This window comes from Kogia breviceps, chromosome 2 (assembly GCF_026419965.1).
Source record: "Kogia breviceps isolate mKogBre1 chromosome 2, mKogBre1 haplotype 1, whole genome shotgun sequence".
Taxonomy (NCBI): Eukaryota; Metazoa; Chordata; class Mammalia; order Artiodactyla; family Physeteridae; genus Kogia; species Kogia breviceps.
Genome location: NC_081311.1, coordinates 134,516,387 through 134,534,671, shown reverse-complemented (window position 1 = coordinate 134,534,671; position 18,285 = coordinate 134,516,387). Strand labels below are relative to the sequence as shown.

General features: G+C 39.0%; 1 protein-coding gene across 3 annotated transcripts in view; it reads left to right on the top strand.

Annotated features, from left to right (window-relative positions):
- Positions 1-18,285, top strand: part of GRB14 (growth factor receptor bound protein 14) — a 180,086-nt gene that overhangs the window by 118,072 nt on the left and 43,729 nt on the right. For all 3 annotated transcript variants that reach the window (XM_059052378.2, XM_067026214.1, XM_067026213.1), the window contains one exon: positions 11,931-12,087. In XM_059052378.2, the coding sequence (XP_058908361.1) occupies positions 11,931-12,087 (157 nt within the window). The remainder of the gene's footprint in view (positions 1-11,930; positions 12,088-18,285) is intronic.

The following is an 18,285-nucleotide window of genomic DNA, read 5'->3' as shown; positions in this document are numbered from 1 at the left end:
GGCCGCTGAGCCTGCGTGTCCGGAGCCTGTGCTCGGCTACGGGAGAGGCCACAACAGTGAGAGGTCCGCGTAACGCAAAAAAAAAAAAAAAAAAAAAAAATTCAAATAGTTAAGAATGTTTAAAACTAGATTTAAATTTCTTACAAGCTTGCAACTATCTTAAGCAGTACCTCTATAGGGTTAACAATGTTAAAGTTGTAATTTTCAAAGCATTGTTTTCTTTCTCTATTTGCACCGAGAAATAAAGACTCCCTCTGCTGGCTGTTTCTATATATGCAATTTTTCTGGCAGGTTGTGCTAAAAAAAAGTGAAACACAAAGAATAACATTTTTTGACATTCAAAAAGCTGGGTGCTTTGGGACATACATGCAACTTTATATTTGGGCTTTTAGTTATCTCATGCTTTTATGCAAGATGTTGTGTCGAAGCAGCAGCTTAAAGCAGCATGAAAATTAGGTAAGCAGAGTGGAAAGAACAGTATGAGGTAGGAGCCCAGAGATTGGGGTTCCCTGGCTGGTTCTGCCAGTGACCTGCTGGAGATCCCCCGGCAAGTCAGATCCTCTTCAGTCTCAGCTTCTTCACTTGTAGAATGAGAAGATTTCAGGAGATGTTTTCTAAGGGTCCTAACCTTTAATATTTTATGATTCTAACAGTATTGATTCCATTTCTTTTACAGGAATATACATGTTTTACACTGATACACATGCTTTGCACTGATATAAAATAAATATTTAGAAAAGTGAGGGAAAGGTAAAATTACAAAAGTGGATATAAATCAGTTATTCCTAGTGCTATCACAGTATGGGAATGTTAGATCTAGAAAGTGATAGTTTGCATGGTAAGTTCATAAAATAATACCCCCCAGATGTACCAGAAAGACTGAATATAGCATATTTCATTGATTATATGGCACCTTAAATTACAAGAAGCATTATCTTATATGCTTCCAATTAAATTATGACATACCACTGATGGTAAGTTACATCTAAGTTACAGAGAAGTTAAATGTGAGAAGATGTGCTTTTAAAAATCAGTGAAACAAGGTAGTTCCTAAAAGTGCTTCAGTTGATGCCAGACAGCTCAAGAATTAACAATAAAAAGTCTGATGTGTCCTGGACTCTGATAAATATTCTCTTTCCTCTCCTCGTGTTTCCCCCTCTCTTCTAAACACTTCTCCCTTCACCCCTCCCCAACTTGTCCTTCTTTCTCACTGTGTGAAACAGTTATTAACTTTTTCACTTAGGCATGTCTTATGGTTATTCTGGGAACAAACGACTGATGAAAAACTGAAATGAGATACTGGAATAACATTGTGTCCAACATAAACATGACCAGTGGTTTTCTGCTTTGAATATGAATAAGCGTTAGCACTTGTGAAGGGTTTTTTTTTTTAAACTTCAAAGGTGAATTAGTCAGCACTGGCATCTTCACAGGAATTACATGAGTTTTAAAAACACTGAGGCTTCAGAGAACGCTCCTTTGATGAAGTCACTGGAAATGTTAGAAGGATTTGTGATTTGACCCTCTTTATTATTTGTATTGGATTTAGGTCCTAAAATAACATGAATATATACATATGTATATGTGTGCATCCATGGTTTGGGATATTTTTAGGCTTAGTTTTTAATGTTTGCTTTGTTTTATAATGAAGTTAGAGTTGTTTCTTTTGCCTTTTTTTTTTTTTTTTTTTTTTAACCATGTTAAGAGCACACTGAAAGGGCTTCTGATTTCTTGCTTTATAAAATTGAACACCCGCTTGAGTTAGGGTCTTTCTTGCTATCCTCTAGGGAAAAAGAAAGCCCAAGGAAGGCGCAGGCTGCCCGGCTCTTGGCCTGAGAAGGAGAGCAGAAAGGGTCAAGAACAGAGTAGAGCACAGGGGCTTCAAGGAGACTTCTGGGCCCCCCTTTGCCTGCAGACAGGCTTTCTTCTCTTGGTCGGAAGCCTAGACGTGGCATGATTTGGCAGTGTCATTGATCCAGACAGTCAGGTGGGGCAGTGCTAAATCCCCTGCCGTGCCAGGTTTGGGGCATTTCCAGTAGCAAGGCCACACTGGGCCTCGTGGGCCTGATGCTGGACGGGAAATGAATTCATAGAGCATAAAGCTTCATCTTTGCATTTGAATTCATACAGAGCTTGCAGAAGATCTGTATGGATCCCCAGCCACACAGGTCCTTTAACTCTGAATTAGTTAATCTCTTTATCCCCGCATGCCCTCTAATGTTCCTGCTGAAATGTAATGACCTACAAATGTGTACAAGTCCAGAGTTTTTACAGAGGTGGTGTGGGAATGATTCATCTTGTGACCTTGAGGATTGTGGAAAGAGCCTGGATCCGTGGTTACTTGATGGAACTGCCTCACCAGACCCTGAGCTATCTGCCTCTGGTTTCAAATGTGAGAAAAAAAAAAAAAACCAAACCTTTAATTTGATTAATAAGCCATTGTTGGGTAGATTTTTCTATTGCTTAGAGCTGAACTTGTTCCTAAATGATTAGCTCACCATGTAGTTATTTATCATTATTCTCTTATCACTTTATAATCTTATTCTGGTAAAACTGTCTTTTTAAAATTTAATTCTTTATTTCCAGCCATTGAAAAAAGCTACTATATAATTTGTGTATCTTAAAAAGGATCCCCTCTTGGGGTGGCCTCCTTGCTAGTTTACACTGATGGAAACCAGTGTCTTGCATTGTTGGGCAAAGACACTTCTTCCGCAGACCTTCCAGCACCTGTGCACTGCACCTGTGCTTCCTCACCTCTTCCTCATAACTCAGTCCCTCTGATCTCAGGAGAGTAATCTGTGTGCTGTTCCATGTGTATTTTTTGCCTCTTCAGTCCTCAGTATCTTTGCTCACGATACTTGTTCCACGCAGATGTTCTTTTTTTTTTTTGAATTCTTAGAGTTCCAGACTTAAAATGGGCCAGAGAAGTCACCTTACCTACCTTTGTTCAGTATGTAGATTTCTTTTTCTTTTTCTTTTTTTTATGGTACGCGGGCCTGTCACTGTTGTGGTCTCTCCCGTTGCGGAGCACAGGCTCTGGACGTGCAGGCTCAGCGGCCATGGCTCACGGGCCCAGCCGCTCCGTGGCACGTGGGATCTTCCCGGACCTGGGCACGAACCCGCGTCCCCTGCATCGGCAGGCGGACTCTCAACCACTGTGCTACCAGGGAAGCCCTCCAGTCCGTAGATTTCTTGAAAACTTCCTATGTTTTCTCTTTGGTCCCATGTGTGTCCTTTCTTCCCTAGAGGTTTTTAAACCCTGTGAGGTTTCCAACCTACTGTTTTGGAATCCCTAATATTGTCTCCTATAGGGCCATTCATGACGGTGTCAGTCGTCCCTAAAGGGATATTTACACTGTGCCAGGCCCCATGCTGACTGCTGGGGACACAATGGGAAGCACATATTGACATTATTCCTGGTGTCATGCAGCATGCTGAGTAGTAGAAGCTTATGGATAATAATTAGGTAGTTGCACATATGCATACGTGAAACAAAGGGCCTGGACCTAAACTGGGAGTAGCATTGAAAACTTCCCCACAGAATGAATGGTTTATCTGAGGGATAAGAAGTAGGAGGTGGGTGGACAGTATTCTAGGCAGCAGTAGTAGGTGCAAAGGCCCTGTGTCAGGAAGGAGCATAGCTGTTTCAAGAAATGAGAAAATATATGGTCAGAGTTAGAGAATAAGGAAAGGATTATAGGGAATAAAGTTGAAAGGGGCCACATGGATATGAAATGGACCTGTTTATGTCAATCAATTCCTGTAATCCTGAATTGGTGACAATATCTATCTTGAGTTAATGAACATGCACTGCTCATATGCTCAAATAAAATATGTAGTTGAATATCTCTTTCAATGGAGATAATTTGACTCCCTATGACCTGATTTCTCTAAACTATGTACTGTTTTGCTCTTAATAAATACTTGACAGCTAGGAAAATAATGAAGGATAGCAATATGGAAGCAACAGCTTTTCTTGAGCTGTTAGGATCTTTGGGAACAGTCTTTGTTTTTAAATATAACATTTTGTTAGAGGTTTGGAATAAGAAATAATGAATATATTATTTGCCATTTCCCTTCAAGAGAACATATTGAGTTGCTTAATTCAAAACATCTAAGACTGTCTCCTCTTATCTTAGGGCACCACATTCCTTATTTAGAAGAACATAAAAATCCAGGGCTGCTCTGACCTCTATATAAAAATATTTCACTGATTTAGGTACATTGCCTATCTGTTAAAAATAATGGAGAAAAAAAATCTGAAACATTAAAAGGTAGCTTTATAATCTTACTGTACTTGGATGATAAAATTTTAAAGAGTGGTAGAAATAAGCTTTACTTAGGGACCTAGTTGAGATCAAATTTCTATGGGCCTTGTTTCTTATTTTCTATTAATTATATATAAACAATATATATAATTAATAGATATAATAAATGCATTTATTTTTCTGTTGAAAAGTTGTATACTTTTCATTGTGGTAAGATCTTGGTATTTAAGTAATGATGTTTAAATTATTTTAAATTAAATATTAATAAGAATTAATATTTAATTAAATATTAAATGTGGTATTTAAATGTAGTTAATCTAAAAATCAAATTTAAATTCCCCCCAAATAGAAACTTTGACACCAAAGATAACCATGCCCAACCGTATTTTTCCTTCTCTTTTGCTCTTTCTTTCTTCTTTTTCTAAAAAAAAGTCTCTCACTTCATCCTATGGATTCTTGCTCATATAGTTATGTTTAATCTGTGCTCATTTTTTACCTGCTGAATAATTATCCCATTTTGCCTCCTTTCTTCTCTGAAGAAACAAAGGATAAGCTATTAAGTAGCTAGTTACTTACCAATGGGTCCAATGCCCCTTCCTGCTCTGTGGCATTGCCAAATGACCAGATGACAACACTGAGGTTTTTTTTTCACATATTCTAGGATGAATCCAGTTTGGAAAGGAATGAGGCATCCCATTCCATCACTTTCTTGGGTCTGCAGGAAGGAGGCGAAAGGCTGACCGCTTAGCCTCTGCCCAGTGCTTTCCTGAAGCTTTCCACATAATCTGTTCTGAGAATCAGAATTTCCGGGGATTATAGCAGATGAATATTATGTGTGCTTTGGGGAGAAAGCAATACATATTGAATTGATTTTCAAATTCAAGCTCTGTGTTTTCAGAAATGGCCTTTGTCTTATATTTTAAATAGTTCATCTCTTTTAGTCCCTTGGCTTTAGGGGCCTCAAACCTCTTTTCTGAAAAGTTAACCATTTCTTGCTCTGTGTATTTCAACATTGTTGTGTCTACTGCTTTCAAAATGAGTTATGTTAATTTTTTAATCTCTTGCCTCCACTTACTTTTTATGGAGGGCAGCCTAGGGGAGTTGAGGTATAAAGTATATAAACTGCCTTGATAAGAATGTCAGCCAAAACAGAGATCTGCTCCACCCACATTCCAGCATATTCTCTGCAGGGGCTACTGTGTCTTTATATTACATTTTCATTGCTAGATGCCATATGCTGCCGGCACGGTTTTCGAAGCTGTAAACCACTCTAAATGCCAAGGTTGCTCTGATTGTCAGGATTACAGTGACACTGAAGGCTTCCTCAACACTGCCTGTGTGTACACTGTTGGCTGTCCTTGGGAGCTCTCTCTGTTCCTGCTGGTGGGATGTTATAGACAGATCTTATCAATGCATGTCTTTCTTGCTAATCAAGTGTGTCTGCTCATTGATGAGACAAAGAAAGTTCCTGCTCTTCTTTAGGGTCCAGGCAGGATTTCTTCCTGCTGGCATACAATTGCAAATGATCTCGTGGATCAGTTGATATGAATTCTTCTTATCCTATTTTTTACTTTATATAGCAAGGTGGGGATTTGGGCCACTGAACTGGGAGTGTATAATATCCCTTTATTAAATAGCATGATTATATGACCTTCAGATCTCTTATTACCTTTCAGTATGTAGAGGAAACAGGATACGACTATTTTACTCTCATGATTCTTAAGAGCAGCCCTGCCATTGGGTTTTTACATGATCACAAAAGTTTGTACCTTAGTTTTAATCTGTACTAGTCTTATATCATTATCTTTACTTATGACTTGACTTTTTTTCTTAAACAGGGAGGTTTAGTATAGTAATATTTTTGGCATATTCAATTCTACTAGAGAGTTAAGGCTTAGATTATCTTTCCCTTTTTCACATATTTCAAGGAGAAATAAATAGAAATAAAAATGAGATTTTTTTTAACAAAGTTTCCCCATCAGTAGTGTAAGGAATTTTTCATAAGTACTGAATAAATCTGAGAGATGACAGGGACTTACTGCTATGGAAGATCAACCAAAATAAATTTTTATCATTCGTAGATGAATGTGTATTTTGGACAAATGTCAGCATTAAATGGGATTATTTTTTTTAAGAAGAAGAGTTTGAAATGGAGCTCAAACAAAAGTATTATTTTTCTCCTAACAGGTGTTATTAATTTAAAAAATGAGTACATGCACTTATTCCAGAAATTTAAGTTAGCCTCGTCCTTCTAAATTTATGTGTCTCAGTTCTTGGCAACTTATTTCTTTCAAGTTTGCAGCAAAATCAACTGAAGAGATTAATGGCATTTCTAATTGGTTAGGTATCTTTTTCATTTTCGCCAACTTTACCTCTTGCTCTATTCTTGCCCTCTTGAATTGGGCTTAGACTTAAGAATGTCTCCAGATTTTCATTTGTTAATTCCTCTGATATAAAAACTAGAGCAGGGCTTCCCTGGTGGCGCAGTGGTTGAGAATCTGCCTGCTGATGCAGGGGACCGGGTTCGAGCCCTGGTCTGGGAAGATCCCACATGCCGCGGAGCAGCTGGGCCCGTGAGCCACAACTACTGAGCCTGCGCATCTGGAGCCTGTGCTCCGCAACAAGAGAGGCCTCGATAGTGAGAGAGGGCCGCGCACCATGATGAAGAGTGGCCCCCGCTTGCCACAACTGGAGGAAGCCCTCGCACAGAAACGAAGACCCAACACAGCAAAAATAATAAATTAATAAATAAATAACCTCCTACCCCCAACATCTTCTTTAAAAAAAAAACTAGAGCATGAAAAATAAGAGGCATGCTTCTGTTACCCCAGGTGATGGGCATTTATTGTAAGAAAGCATGGGGTAGTCAGGAAGTCTCAGGAACCTGTCCCGTGGCCACCAGGTCATTCCCAATCCCCTGTTTCCTGGCGTGGAATGAGCAGTGGCCTCTGAGGGCACTGAAATGGCAGCTCATCATTGCTCCACATGAAGGAGCAGCCCCAGGGTTGGATCTTCTTTTCCTCTAAGGACTGGTTGTCTTCATGTTGCTTTTGGCAAGAGCACCCACTAGTGTTTGACCCAGTCAGCGTTAACCACAGCAGTGTGGTGGACGGCATTTCTTAGCTTCTCAGCAATTGTCTGGCACTGAGATTTGTCTGAAGGCACTGAAGGCACAAACTTAAAAACAATAGCTTACCCAGATGCAATCATGGGAAACACCGAGATTCCAAAGAGATCTTGGGATCTTCATGAACCACATGTGCTAACCAAACAATGAAGGAATTGAAGTGAGAGCTCAGACACTTGCACCTGATTTTGGCAGTGTATTTTCATAACCTTTTTCATATGACTTCACAGCTGCCTCAATGACTTCAAAACTCAGAACTGCCTGCTAATGGCAATACTAAGTCAATTCTTACCTAGGATTATTTATAAGAAAAATTGTATATCTGTTGCTCTTGGAGAAGAATTTTAATTTCCCGAGGATTAAAATTTAATCAATCATATACGTCATGACAGAAAAGATTTTTAAATTAAAATTTACAAATACGTATTGATTACCTGTCATGTGCAAAACATTTTGGTAGTCTTTGCAGAGGTACAAGGTTCATTTGTTCCAAAGATCTTTATTAAGCCATACATTGGCTTGAGCTAGGTCCCTGAGATATCATGTCAAATGGTGAGTAAATGTAGATTTTCCTTAAAGGAGCTTACTAGTGCAGTTGAGGAGAAAGATATTCAAGTAGAAAATTACAAAGTAAGAGCTCTAAGAGGGGCACATTATAAAGCCATGGGCAATCAGGGGAGACTTTCTGGAGGAAGTGCTGTGGGAACTGGGGCCAAATGATTAAGTAGGAATTTGCCAAATAAAGCATATTGTTGGTGGCTGGGGCAAAGATTTCAGGTAGAGTATACCTCGTGAGCAGGTAGAAAGAAGAGGTTGCAAATGTTTATCATATTTGGCTAAGGTCAGAGTGACCTGTTCCATAGGCTGATTTGCTGGGGAGTGTGCATGCTGTGTGCGTGCTAAAGAGTTCGGGCTTTATTCCATGGGGTCCCACTTCTCTGGTTCTCTATCTCTCTTTATCTTTCAGACTTTCTTGCCTCTAACTCACCATTAAATATTGCAATTTCTCAGGGTTCAGCCCTAGATTCTTTTTTTTCTCATGCTTCTTCTTCCTTTTCTCCCTTGTCAGATATATTCATATCCACAAGTTTACCACCTATAAGCTCAATGATTCTTTTTTTTTTTTTTTTTTTTGTGGTACGCGGGCCTCTCACTGCTGTGGCCTCTCCCATTGCGGAGCACAGGCCCCGGATGCGCAGGCTCAGCGGCCATGGCTCACGGGCCCAGCCGCTCCGCGGCACGTGGGATCTTCCCGGACCGGGGCACGAACCCGTGTCCCCTGCATTGGCAGGCGGACTCTCAACCACTGCGCCACCAGGGAAGCCCTCAATGATTCTTAAGTCAATTCTGAACTTAGGATCTTACATCCCTGTTACTACTGTCATGCTTACCACTTCATCTTCCTCAGGACCATGCTCCCTGTTTGCTGCTCTTGCCGTCCCTGACTCCTCTTAATGCTTAGACTCTGCCAGGTTTCTTCTTGCCCCACGGACTTTGCATGGCTTCGGTTCCCTTAGCTTGAAATGCTCTTACCCTCTCTTTGCCTAGCTACTGCCCACTCCTTCTTCAGGTCTTGGCCTGAATATCACTTTTTCATGGATATCTTTCAGGTCTCTCCTAACCCCCATTATATGATTTAGTAACATACTGAATTTTTAGGTCCTACTTTGTGACTATTGTTTTGAATACTGCTTTCCCCACTATGCTTTAGCTCTCTGAGGGCAACAACCAACTCTATGACAGCCTTATATATATATATTTGGTTTTGTTTTTAAGGGAACTTTATTTTTATTATTTATTTATTTTTGGCTGCATTGGGTCTTTGTTGCTGTGCGTGGGCTTTCGCTAGTTGTGGCGAGCGGGGGCTACTCTTAGTTGCAGTGCGCCCGCTTCTCATTGTGGTGGCTTTTCTTGTTGCAGAGCACAGACTCTAGGCGCGCGGGCTTCAGTAGTTGTGGCAAGTGGGCTCAGTAGTTGTGGTGCACGGGCTTAGTGACTCCGCGGCATGTGGGATCTTCCCGGACCGGGGCATGAACCCGTGTCCCCTGCATCGGCAGGCGGACTCTCAACCACTGCACCAACCAGGGAAGCCCGGCAGGAGGATTCTTAACTGCTGTGCCGCTAGGGAAGCCCAATGACAGCCTTATACTAAAACACTTAGCAAAGGATGTACGCTTTGCATGGGGTCTTACCAAGCACCATGAGTTAGGAGAACGAGGAGCCATTGAGGAATTTTAGAAGAATGACCTGATATGATTGGCTATTAGAAAGTTTTTTCCCCTAGCAGTATGGAGAAAGAGTTGGAGAAGGTCTCTGGCTAGAACAAGACATATAAGTAGGTGGATATTACCACTAGAAACTTACAGCTTCATGGCACACATATGATTAAAAAACACAATTCAAGTATTCCTTGGTCCAGGGGCCCAATGATATTCTCAGGACCCTTTTCATCTCTTGGCATGGTTTACTCCATGTGGGCCCCATTTTCCCACAGTCTTTCTCTTCATGAACAGTAGCAGCTTCACCCTACACCTGCCCAGTGGAAAAGAGGGCTCACTTTATGGTTATGTGAATGGATGTCTAGATTGGCCCTGACTGACTCTCATTAGGTCATGTGCCCATCTCTGAAATAGCCACTGTTGCCAGAGGGATTCTGGGTGTTGATTGATCAATCTGGATAACAAGTATGTGGAGCTGAGGCAGTCATGCACTGGTAAACTGGCTATAAAAGTCTTTTTTTTTAAAAAAAGGCCTTATTTGTAGCATTTGCCAGTTTCTTTGGTGTACTCCCACCATAGCTGATTTCAAGATGCCGGGCTTGCAGAGTTCTTGAATGTTTAACAGTCACCTCTTGCAAGCCGGTTCCAGCAGCTCCACTATACCATCCCTGAGCTGAAAGTAGAGCTGCCAGAATCACAAAGACTAATGGTGAGGGAGGGAGTGGGTCTCTAAAAGACAATCAGAATGCTCTTAGAAGAGGAGTGGGTGCCTGGTAGCCAGTCCAACAAATAAGCCTGTACTCTATTGCATAACTTATACTTTTGTGTCGTGATCTGATTTTACTTAGGAATTTTTTTAAGTTCTTATATTATTTCCTTGAATAACATTTTTAAGTACCTTATAATATTCCATTTTGTGAAAGTACTATAGTTTACCATTCTTTTGTTGTTGTATATTTAGGTTGATAGAATTATACATAATGCTTTGCTGGATAAGTCTATGCCTAAAGCTATTTTCCACGTTTATGACAGATTTATTGAGATAGTTTGCCTAAGTGAAATTACTGAGTCAAAGGAATGGACCTTTTAATGCTTTTGATAAATACTTTCCAACAGGTGTAAAAAATAGTTTTATCAATTTATATCACTCTTGTCATTGTAAGAGAGCAACTATTTCATTCCACTGTCATTACACATAATTAGAAAAAGAATCAATAGAGAACTGATACATCATTTTAATTTTCATTTGTTTGAATTACTGAAAATGTTTAAATGTCTCTATTTTTATAAGGTGTATTTCTTATATTGAATTTTCTTACAATTTCCTACTTTGTGTGTGTTGATCTTACTATACTATTTTCATAGGTATTTAGCTTATTATAATTAATTTAATTTATATATGACATATCACAGTTAGTAGTGGAAATTCTAGCACATAGCACAACTTGGTAAATGTTGAGGGGAGTGTTTTATATGAAACTCTCTACTTCTGTATGATTTGGGGTGACATTAGCTGCTGTAATAGATAAATAAAGAATCACAGTGAGTTAACAGACTAAAAGTTTATTTCTTGCTCATGTCAAAGTTACATGTGGGCATTCCTAGTTGGGCACCTTCCATGTGGTGATTCAGAGACAAAGCCTCCTTCTGTCCCATGGCTCTGCTCTCCTTTTTAGGTCTTTGTCATCATTTCCATTCAGTGGGAGGCTGGCGTAAGAGAATGGATGACAGTATATGGGAAATTTTTATGGATTAGGTCTGGAGGTGCAACACTGCATGTGCTTACATCTCATTGACTAAAGCTCAATCCCATGGACACAACTAATTGCAAGGGAGAAAAGAAAAAGGGTTTGGTGAGCATCTAGCCAGTCTTTGCCAAAATTTCTATAACCTGAAGTAGAGAAATCTTTATATTCTATTTACTGCTGTTACAACATGTATATCTGGGAATAAATCACCCATGTTACTTGGATTATTTACAGATTTAAATATGGAGTGGAAAATTTAAAATATTGATAAGAGATATGTAGCTTTTTAGTAGATCAGAGTGGTGGGAAATGACATTGAATGGGCATTGAATGGCCTCCAGTTTAGACACTGAAGAGAAGAGATTGGAAGTTGTCAGACAGAGTGACTTTGACACATATTATAAACAAGTCTTGGATGGGCAACATTTACTCCATGTATAAGAAAATTAGATGTAAAACAAACTGTATAAGGAATTTGTAATTAGCTCAACTGATAAGTTGGATGACTTATTAGAATGATATTTTTAATAGACTATTTTAGCTCATTTTAAAATTTCTACCTACACAGGTAATTAAAGTATACAGTGAAGATGAAACCAGCAGGGCTTTAGAGGTACCCAGTGACATAACTGCCCGAGATGTTTGCCAGCTGTTGATCCTGAAGAATCATTACATTGATGACCACAGCTGGACCCTTTTTGAGCACCTGCCTCACATAGGTCTAGGTAAGGATACAAAATCATAGTCATATCATTGCTCTTCTGTCCCTTATAGTTTGATCATATGGCAAAGGTTTTCTTCACTTGTAGAAAAGTAGAGGACAATTATGAATAGTCCTTTTCTTTGTTTTTTATTTGTGGTGTTGGTAGTTGAGAGAAAAAGTAGCACAAAATGGAAATAAGAATAGAAATATTACAAATTTAACACCCTTCATGGTTTAAATAATGGTGTGTGGAAATTTGGGAGCTAAACCATAGAGTCTAAACTGATGGAAAGATACATCTCATAATAATCTTTAGTAGTACAGTGAACATTTTTTGAGAGGTCAATAAAATATGCTGTTATTTGGACTACTTTTTGAATTGATTGTAGTGCAGACATGGGAAATATCCACAGTGGTAGTTCTCTTTTTGGGACTGTACGCCCTAAATTTTTCTTGAAGAATGAGTAATCCTTCACATTTTAAAGTCATAAACATAAAAAATAATTGTATCTATTTGCAGTTGGAAATATATCTCTGTATTGTGAACTGTAGAGGCTTTTCCCCTCATATCTTTTGCTAAGTTATAAAGAATTTTCATTCTTCTGCTAGTGTGGGACAGAATTTGGCGACAGTTTTGTCTCCCCTTTCTTATTTTTACAAATACTGCTGTTAAAAAACATGTCCCCATAATAGGTAGATGAGAAAGGAAGGAGTTTGTTATGGCAGTGCCATTTGATTCTTTGAATTTTGTATTAGTTTCCCTTGGCTGCTGTAACAAATTAGCATAATCTCAGTGACTTTAAACAACCGAAGTTTATTCTGTTACATTTCTGGAGGCCAGAAGTCTGAAATCAGTATCAGTGGATTAAAATCAAGGTATCTTCAGGGATGAGCTTCCTCTGGAGGTTCAAGGAGAGAATCCATTTCCTGCCTCTTCTAGTTTCTTGTGGCTGCTGGCATGCCTTGGCTATGGCTACATCACTCTAATCTCTACCTCCATGGTCACACTGTGTTCTCTTCTGTCTGTGTGCAGTCTCCCTCATAAGACAGTAGCATTTAGGCTTTATCCAGAATAATCCAGGATAATCACTTCATTTCAAGATCCTTAAATCAATGATATCTGCAAAGTTTTGTTTTGTTTTTATTTTTTTACCATGTAAGGTAACATTCACAGGTTTCAGGGATTAAGATGTAGATATCTTTAGGGGACTATTATTTAGCCTACCATCAACTCCTTTGCGTTGTATGGCAAACAACTTTTAGTAATAAACAACTTATTCAAAATTATTTTAAATAAGTTGTCAATGACAGGACAATTTGTCCCTTCAATTTGTTTAAAGAATTGAGAATTTTATACCTAGTTATGAGAGTCATTCACTTTCTTGAATAGCTAGCTACCAATATATAAAAATTTTCCTTCGTTTGATACATAGAGGGTTTACACCTCAGAGCAGCGTACCAAAGTAAGGTTCAGTTCGGATGAGAAGTTTGCCTTTGTCTTATGAAATGCAATAAAGATGATGTTGGCAGAAAAGGTATGTTCTTAGGAGGATCCGTTTTTAAAAGATTCTGGAAAATGGTTCATTTAAAGTTCCTTGCATTCCCTGAACCATTCAGGAAGTGTCTATAGTACTTCCAATTTGAAGATTGCTGTCCAAGGATGTGTCAGGACCTCAGGAAGAAGACAGAGGGAAGCCTGTGGAAAAGAAGTTTGGATAGTTTGACAGTCTCCACAGGGTTTCTGAACCTCAACCCACCCTCCCACCCCCTGTTTGATAGTTGATGCGCTACAACATGTCAGCTGATCTCCACAGCTGAGCATGTACCTTCCAAGAAAACTTGAATTCTGAAGGTATGCTATACTGGTCCATGTGACTTGCTGTCTCACCCTCATAGGGCAGAAAAAGTTCAACATATATTTTCTTAATTGCCATTTGTGACTAATTTAACTTCTGTTCATGATCATTACTCTCAGAAGTATGGTGTTAACTCTCAACAGATACCTGCCGTAATTCCAAACTATTTTGTTTGCTTATACTTCTAGAAATACAGCTCTCAATTAGTATAATATATAATTACAGTATTTTATACTCTTAAATTTTTCTTTTGGAGAGAGTTTAAAAGTCATTAAACATCTTTTGCAGTTATAGTCACTACAATTTATCCCTAACAAAGAGCTTGAAGTTCAGTAATAAAATCTACTTTATAAATCAAGAAGCAGTTTTCACAGAGACCGTGGCAAGTCATGTGAGGAATAAAAAGATTTGTGCAAGTCTTTTAATGTAGAAGCTTAAAATGGAACGTTGAGAATTAATTTGAGCTACATGCTAAATTTAAACTTTTAGGCATTGAATAGAAATATATTTCTCCATTACTGTATTTTCTGGAAACTGCCGAAATAAAATCAAAGATGTGAGAATATTGTCTCATGGCTTCATTAACCATGCATTAGACCAAAGCTTATGAGAAAGAAATTTAGTTCCAGAGCTTTTTTGTGTTCTTTTTTTTCTCTTTGTTTTTACTCAGATAAAAACTTTATATGGTGGAAAAATTGCAGACACTAATGCTACCCAAATACTAATGTATATTAGATTTGCCACCTTCCGTTCCTTTTTAAAAAAATCTGCTGCTTTATTTCTGTAAGGATACACTGAGATGTTAGATGATAAGAGTTAATGAATATCCAACTAAACTCTTGAGAAACAGTTTTTTTATTCATTTTCTTTCTTCTACTTCTTTAACAATATAACAAGAGTAACAACTGTTAAGATGCTGTGGTCTTCCTCAGCATCAAATGTAAAACCAGGTATCTTTGAATTTTATTTGTGTGTGTGTAGCTTATAAATACTCTTGTAGTAGCTATTCAACCTAAGAGTAGTATTCAGGAACATTTTTGCTATTTGCATATTAAAATGAACGAAAAGAATTAGAGTGGGGTGTTTCTGCCCCTTAAATATGCTGTGCAGCTGCCCGATGCCCTTTGTCAATAGAATGAAGCACTGACATATTCAACCTCAAATCTTCTTTTAGTGGTGATGACGTAAAGAACCAAAGAACAAATCATTTGCCAAAACTTTGGTGACCAGCTAGTGAGCTCTGCATGTTGTTTGGGAGACATTCTTGACCTCTCTTTGATTAAAATGATAAGTTTTCAATGAATAGAATTCTAAAAGTGAGGAGGTGGTCTATTATTTTAAAAAAGTATTTTTAATACAAAAATAATTCAGCTCACTGTAAATAACAGAAACAAAGATGTCAGGAATTAAACAATACTATCCATTATTTCACAGCGCTGAGATAACTTTCTTTAGTTTCTCTATTTCAACATAATTTCTAGCCTATGAGTTCACTTGTGTAGACTACCTTCTTTTATGTATGTGTGCATTTTTTAAAAATACTGATTATTTTTAGTTTTTTCTTTTCCTTTCCACCTTACAGATTCCACAAAAACTAGGAACTAACACCCCCGCCTTTCCCTGTTGCTTTCCTCCAATAGTTTAACAAATATCTGTTGACTATTTTGCACCAAGCCTGTTTTATGTGTGGATACCGGGCGTACAGTATGAACACAATAGACAAAAAGCAATGCCCTCATGAGTTTTCATTCTAGTGGGAAGAGAAAGACAAGAGATACATGACTAAAATGTGCAATCTCTTAGGTGGTGATTAGCACTGGGGAGAAAAGGAAGGCAGGGAAAGGGATAGGCAGTCTGGGGCTGGTTGGGAGATGCACTTTAAGTAGATCGGGGAAGGTGTCCCTGACAGCGTGATATTTGAGTAGAGGTCTAAAGCAGACAGGAGCAGGTCTTGCACTTAAATAGAAGATTGTTCTAGAAGAAGGGAACATCAAGCGGGAAGGCCTGGACGTGGCAATGTGCTTGTGTTCAGGAAACAGGACTTAGGGAGTCAGTAAGGTGGAAAGTAATGGAAAGGGACTGCACAGAGCTACCGCAGAGCCAGCTCATGCAGGGTCTCCCAGGCCGTGGAGGGGACTGGACTTTTACTTACACTGAGTGAGGGATAAAGTAACTGTAGGTCTCTTCGTCAGAGAGCAGTATGGTCTGACTTAGTTTTAAAGTCTACTACTAAGAAGACCCGAACGCAAGTTTTGCCCATTTGGAGGCTAAGCAACTTCATTTTGCTTTTACATCAAATTATCTTTGGCTTCCGGGCTTCATCCTTGCCCGTCTCTCATTTCTGCCAGTTGCGCATGCCGCATTGTACCATCTTCATGTCATGGTCTGCACACGTATGAGGCTTAGTGTTTGTGAGATCCTGAAGCCTTGTAGGCAAGAATATTGTGACTTAGGAGATAGATGAGAGTGGGGAGTTTTCTGCACTCTAGTTCACTTTAATATCCCAACTAAGCTTAGGAAAGTGTCAGAGACGTGCTATGTGGTTAATAGATGTGCTACTGTTGTGTGTGATCCATTAAAACACACCACAAATTACTAAAGTCAGAAGGAGGAGCATATGACATTCAAAATGTGGTTATGGAATTCAAAGTCTGTTTTCAGAATGGCACTTTGTGTGGCAAAAAACCCTCCAATTTTATTGGTATTTTTAATACGAATGCACATGTGTGATAGCTACTGTTAATGTGCATCTTATGTGTGCAGGGCCCCTACTTAGAGGTTTCACATTCATCTTGATAGACACTCTCACTATTTAGCCTCATAGCAACCCCACAATGTACATTTATTTCATCTCCATTTTACACATAAGAATACAAAGAATCGGTGATAAAAAATACCTGGCCCAGAGTCAACCTTGCACAAATCTAGGAACCTGTCAGATTCTCACGTGTGTGCATTTTCTGTGGAAGCAAGTTTGTTATTTCCTCACCTCACTAGGTCAGGCCAGTGTTTTCGGGATTCTGTGGTTGGTTTGTCTCTCTCACTCTCCATCTGCAACTCTCATGCATGCTATAAAAACAAATTTAAATTCTGAAACCTCAAGAACCTTTTCAGACAAACCTAGGTAGTACTGAAATTATGGGAATCAAACTGAGCCAGCCTGGTCCACTTTATAGCAGAGCCAGCTATTTATCTTGGCTGAAAAGAGGATCACTTTGGAAATGTGCTGTTGTTGAATTTATACACATTGTGAATGGTAATATGACATTTGGAGCTTTGACTATGATATCAATATTTCATACCCTCTGTCCCTACTTATTAATATATGCTACCAAGAATTTTCATAGGTAGAGTAAATCATGGAAGGCAGCTAAATATCCTGATTTTGTTACAAATTGCTGATTTGCCTGATTTGGGGTCGTGTTATTATAAGTTTCTAGTAGTACATACAGCTTTATAGACATTGGATTTAAAATATCAGTATATCATCAAATATTTCCCCTTCTCTAATGATATAACAATCTGTTTCATAACTGGTGTGTTTTACTTCACAGCCACTGGATGTCACTATAGTTCCCCAGATGGAGTCCCCTGCCTTTATCATTATCGTAAGGGGATGGTGGTGGTGGGGGGGGAACTTCAGTTTTAAGTCTTCTGGAACTTAATGGGATCCATGTTTGCTTTGCTCCCATTTTGATTCCTAATTGAAGCCATGGTATGAAGCAGGGGCAATTAACACAGTACCTCAAGCTCATACCTATAGATTCCTCGGGAAGTGGAATTAATTGTATTTTAGTGTCATTGCTAGGGACCGCTGAGATTTCTATTGTGAGTATCATTGTGGAGTGGCTTTAATAGGCAAAATGAATAACTGCAGGCTTTTAATGAAGCCATTTTTATGTTTGCAGCTATACCCACATGATCTCTTTAAGACGGAAGCAGTGCACAGCAGCGGTGAGGGAACACTTCACAGCCGCCTGCTTTGAAGCTGCTCCTTCACTGTTTTCTTCTTTGCAGAAGAAACACAAGTGTTTTTTCTGTTGTCTGGCACTGATACTGATATGTAGTTGTACTTTCTGTGCTGTTTGGAACCTACCAGCCGTCAGAGTTGTGACCACCCTCGTCACCAGCGGAAATAATTGTGAAACCCTTAGGACACGTGTGCTTCCTTCTCTGTCGAGACTTAGGTAGCCCTGACCTGAGGGTTAAGGCGACATGTGCTCTGGTAGCACACTAAGGCTGGAGATGGGAAATGTGAAGCCAGCAAAGAGTGCTCATAACTAAATCTGTCTTGTGGTCCAGCTGATTTTTCCTTTTCAGTATTCTCATAGCCTGAGTTCAGCTCTCATCATCTCTCTTCTCAG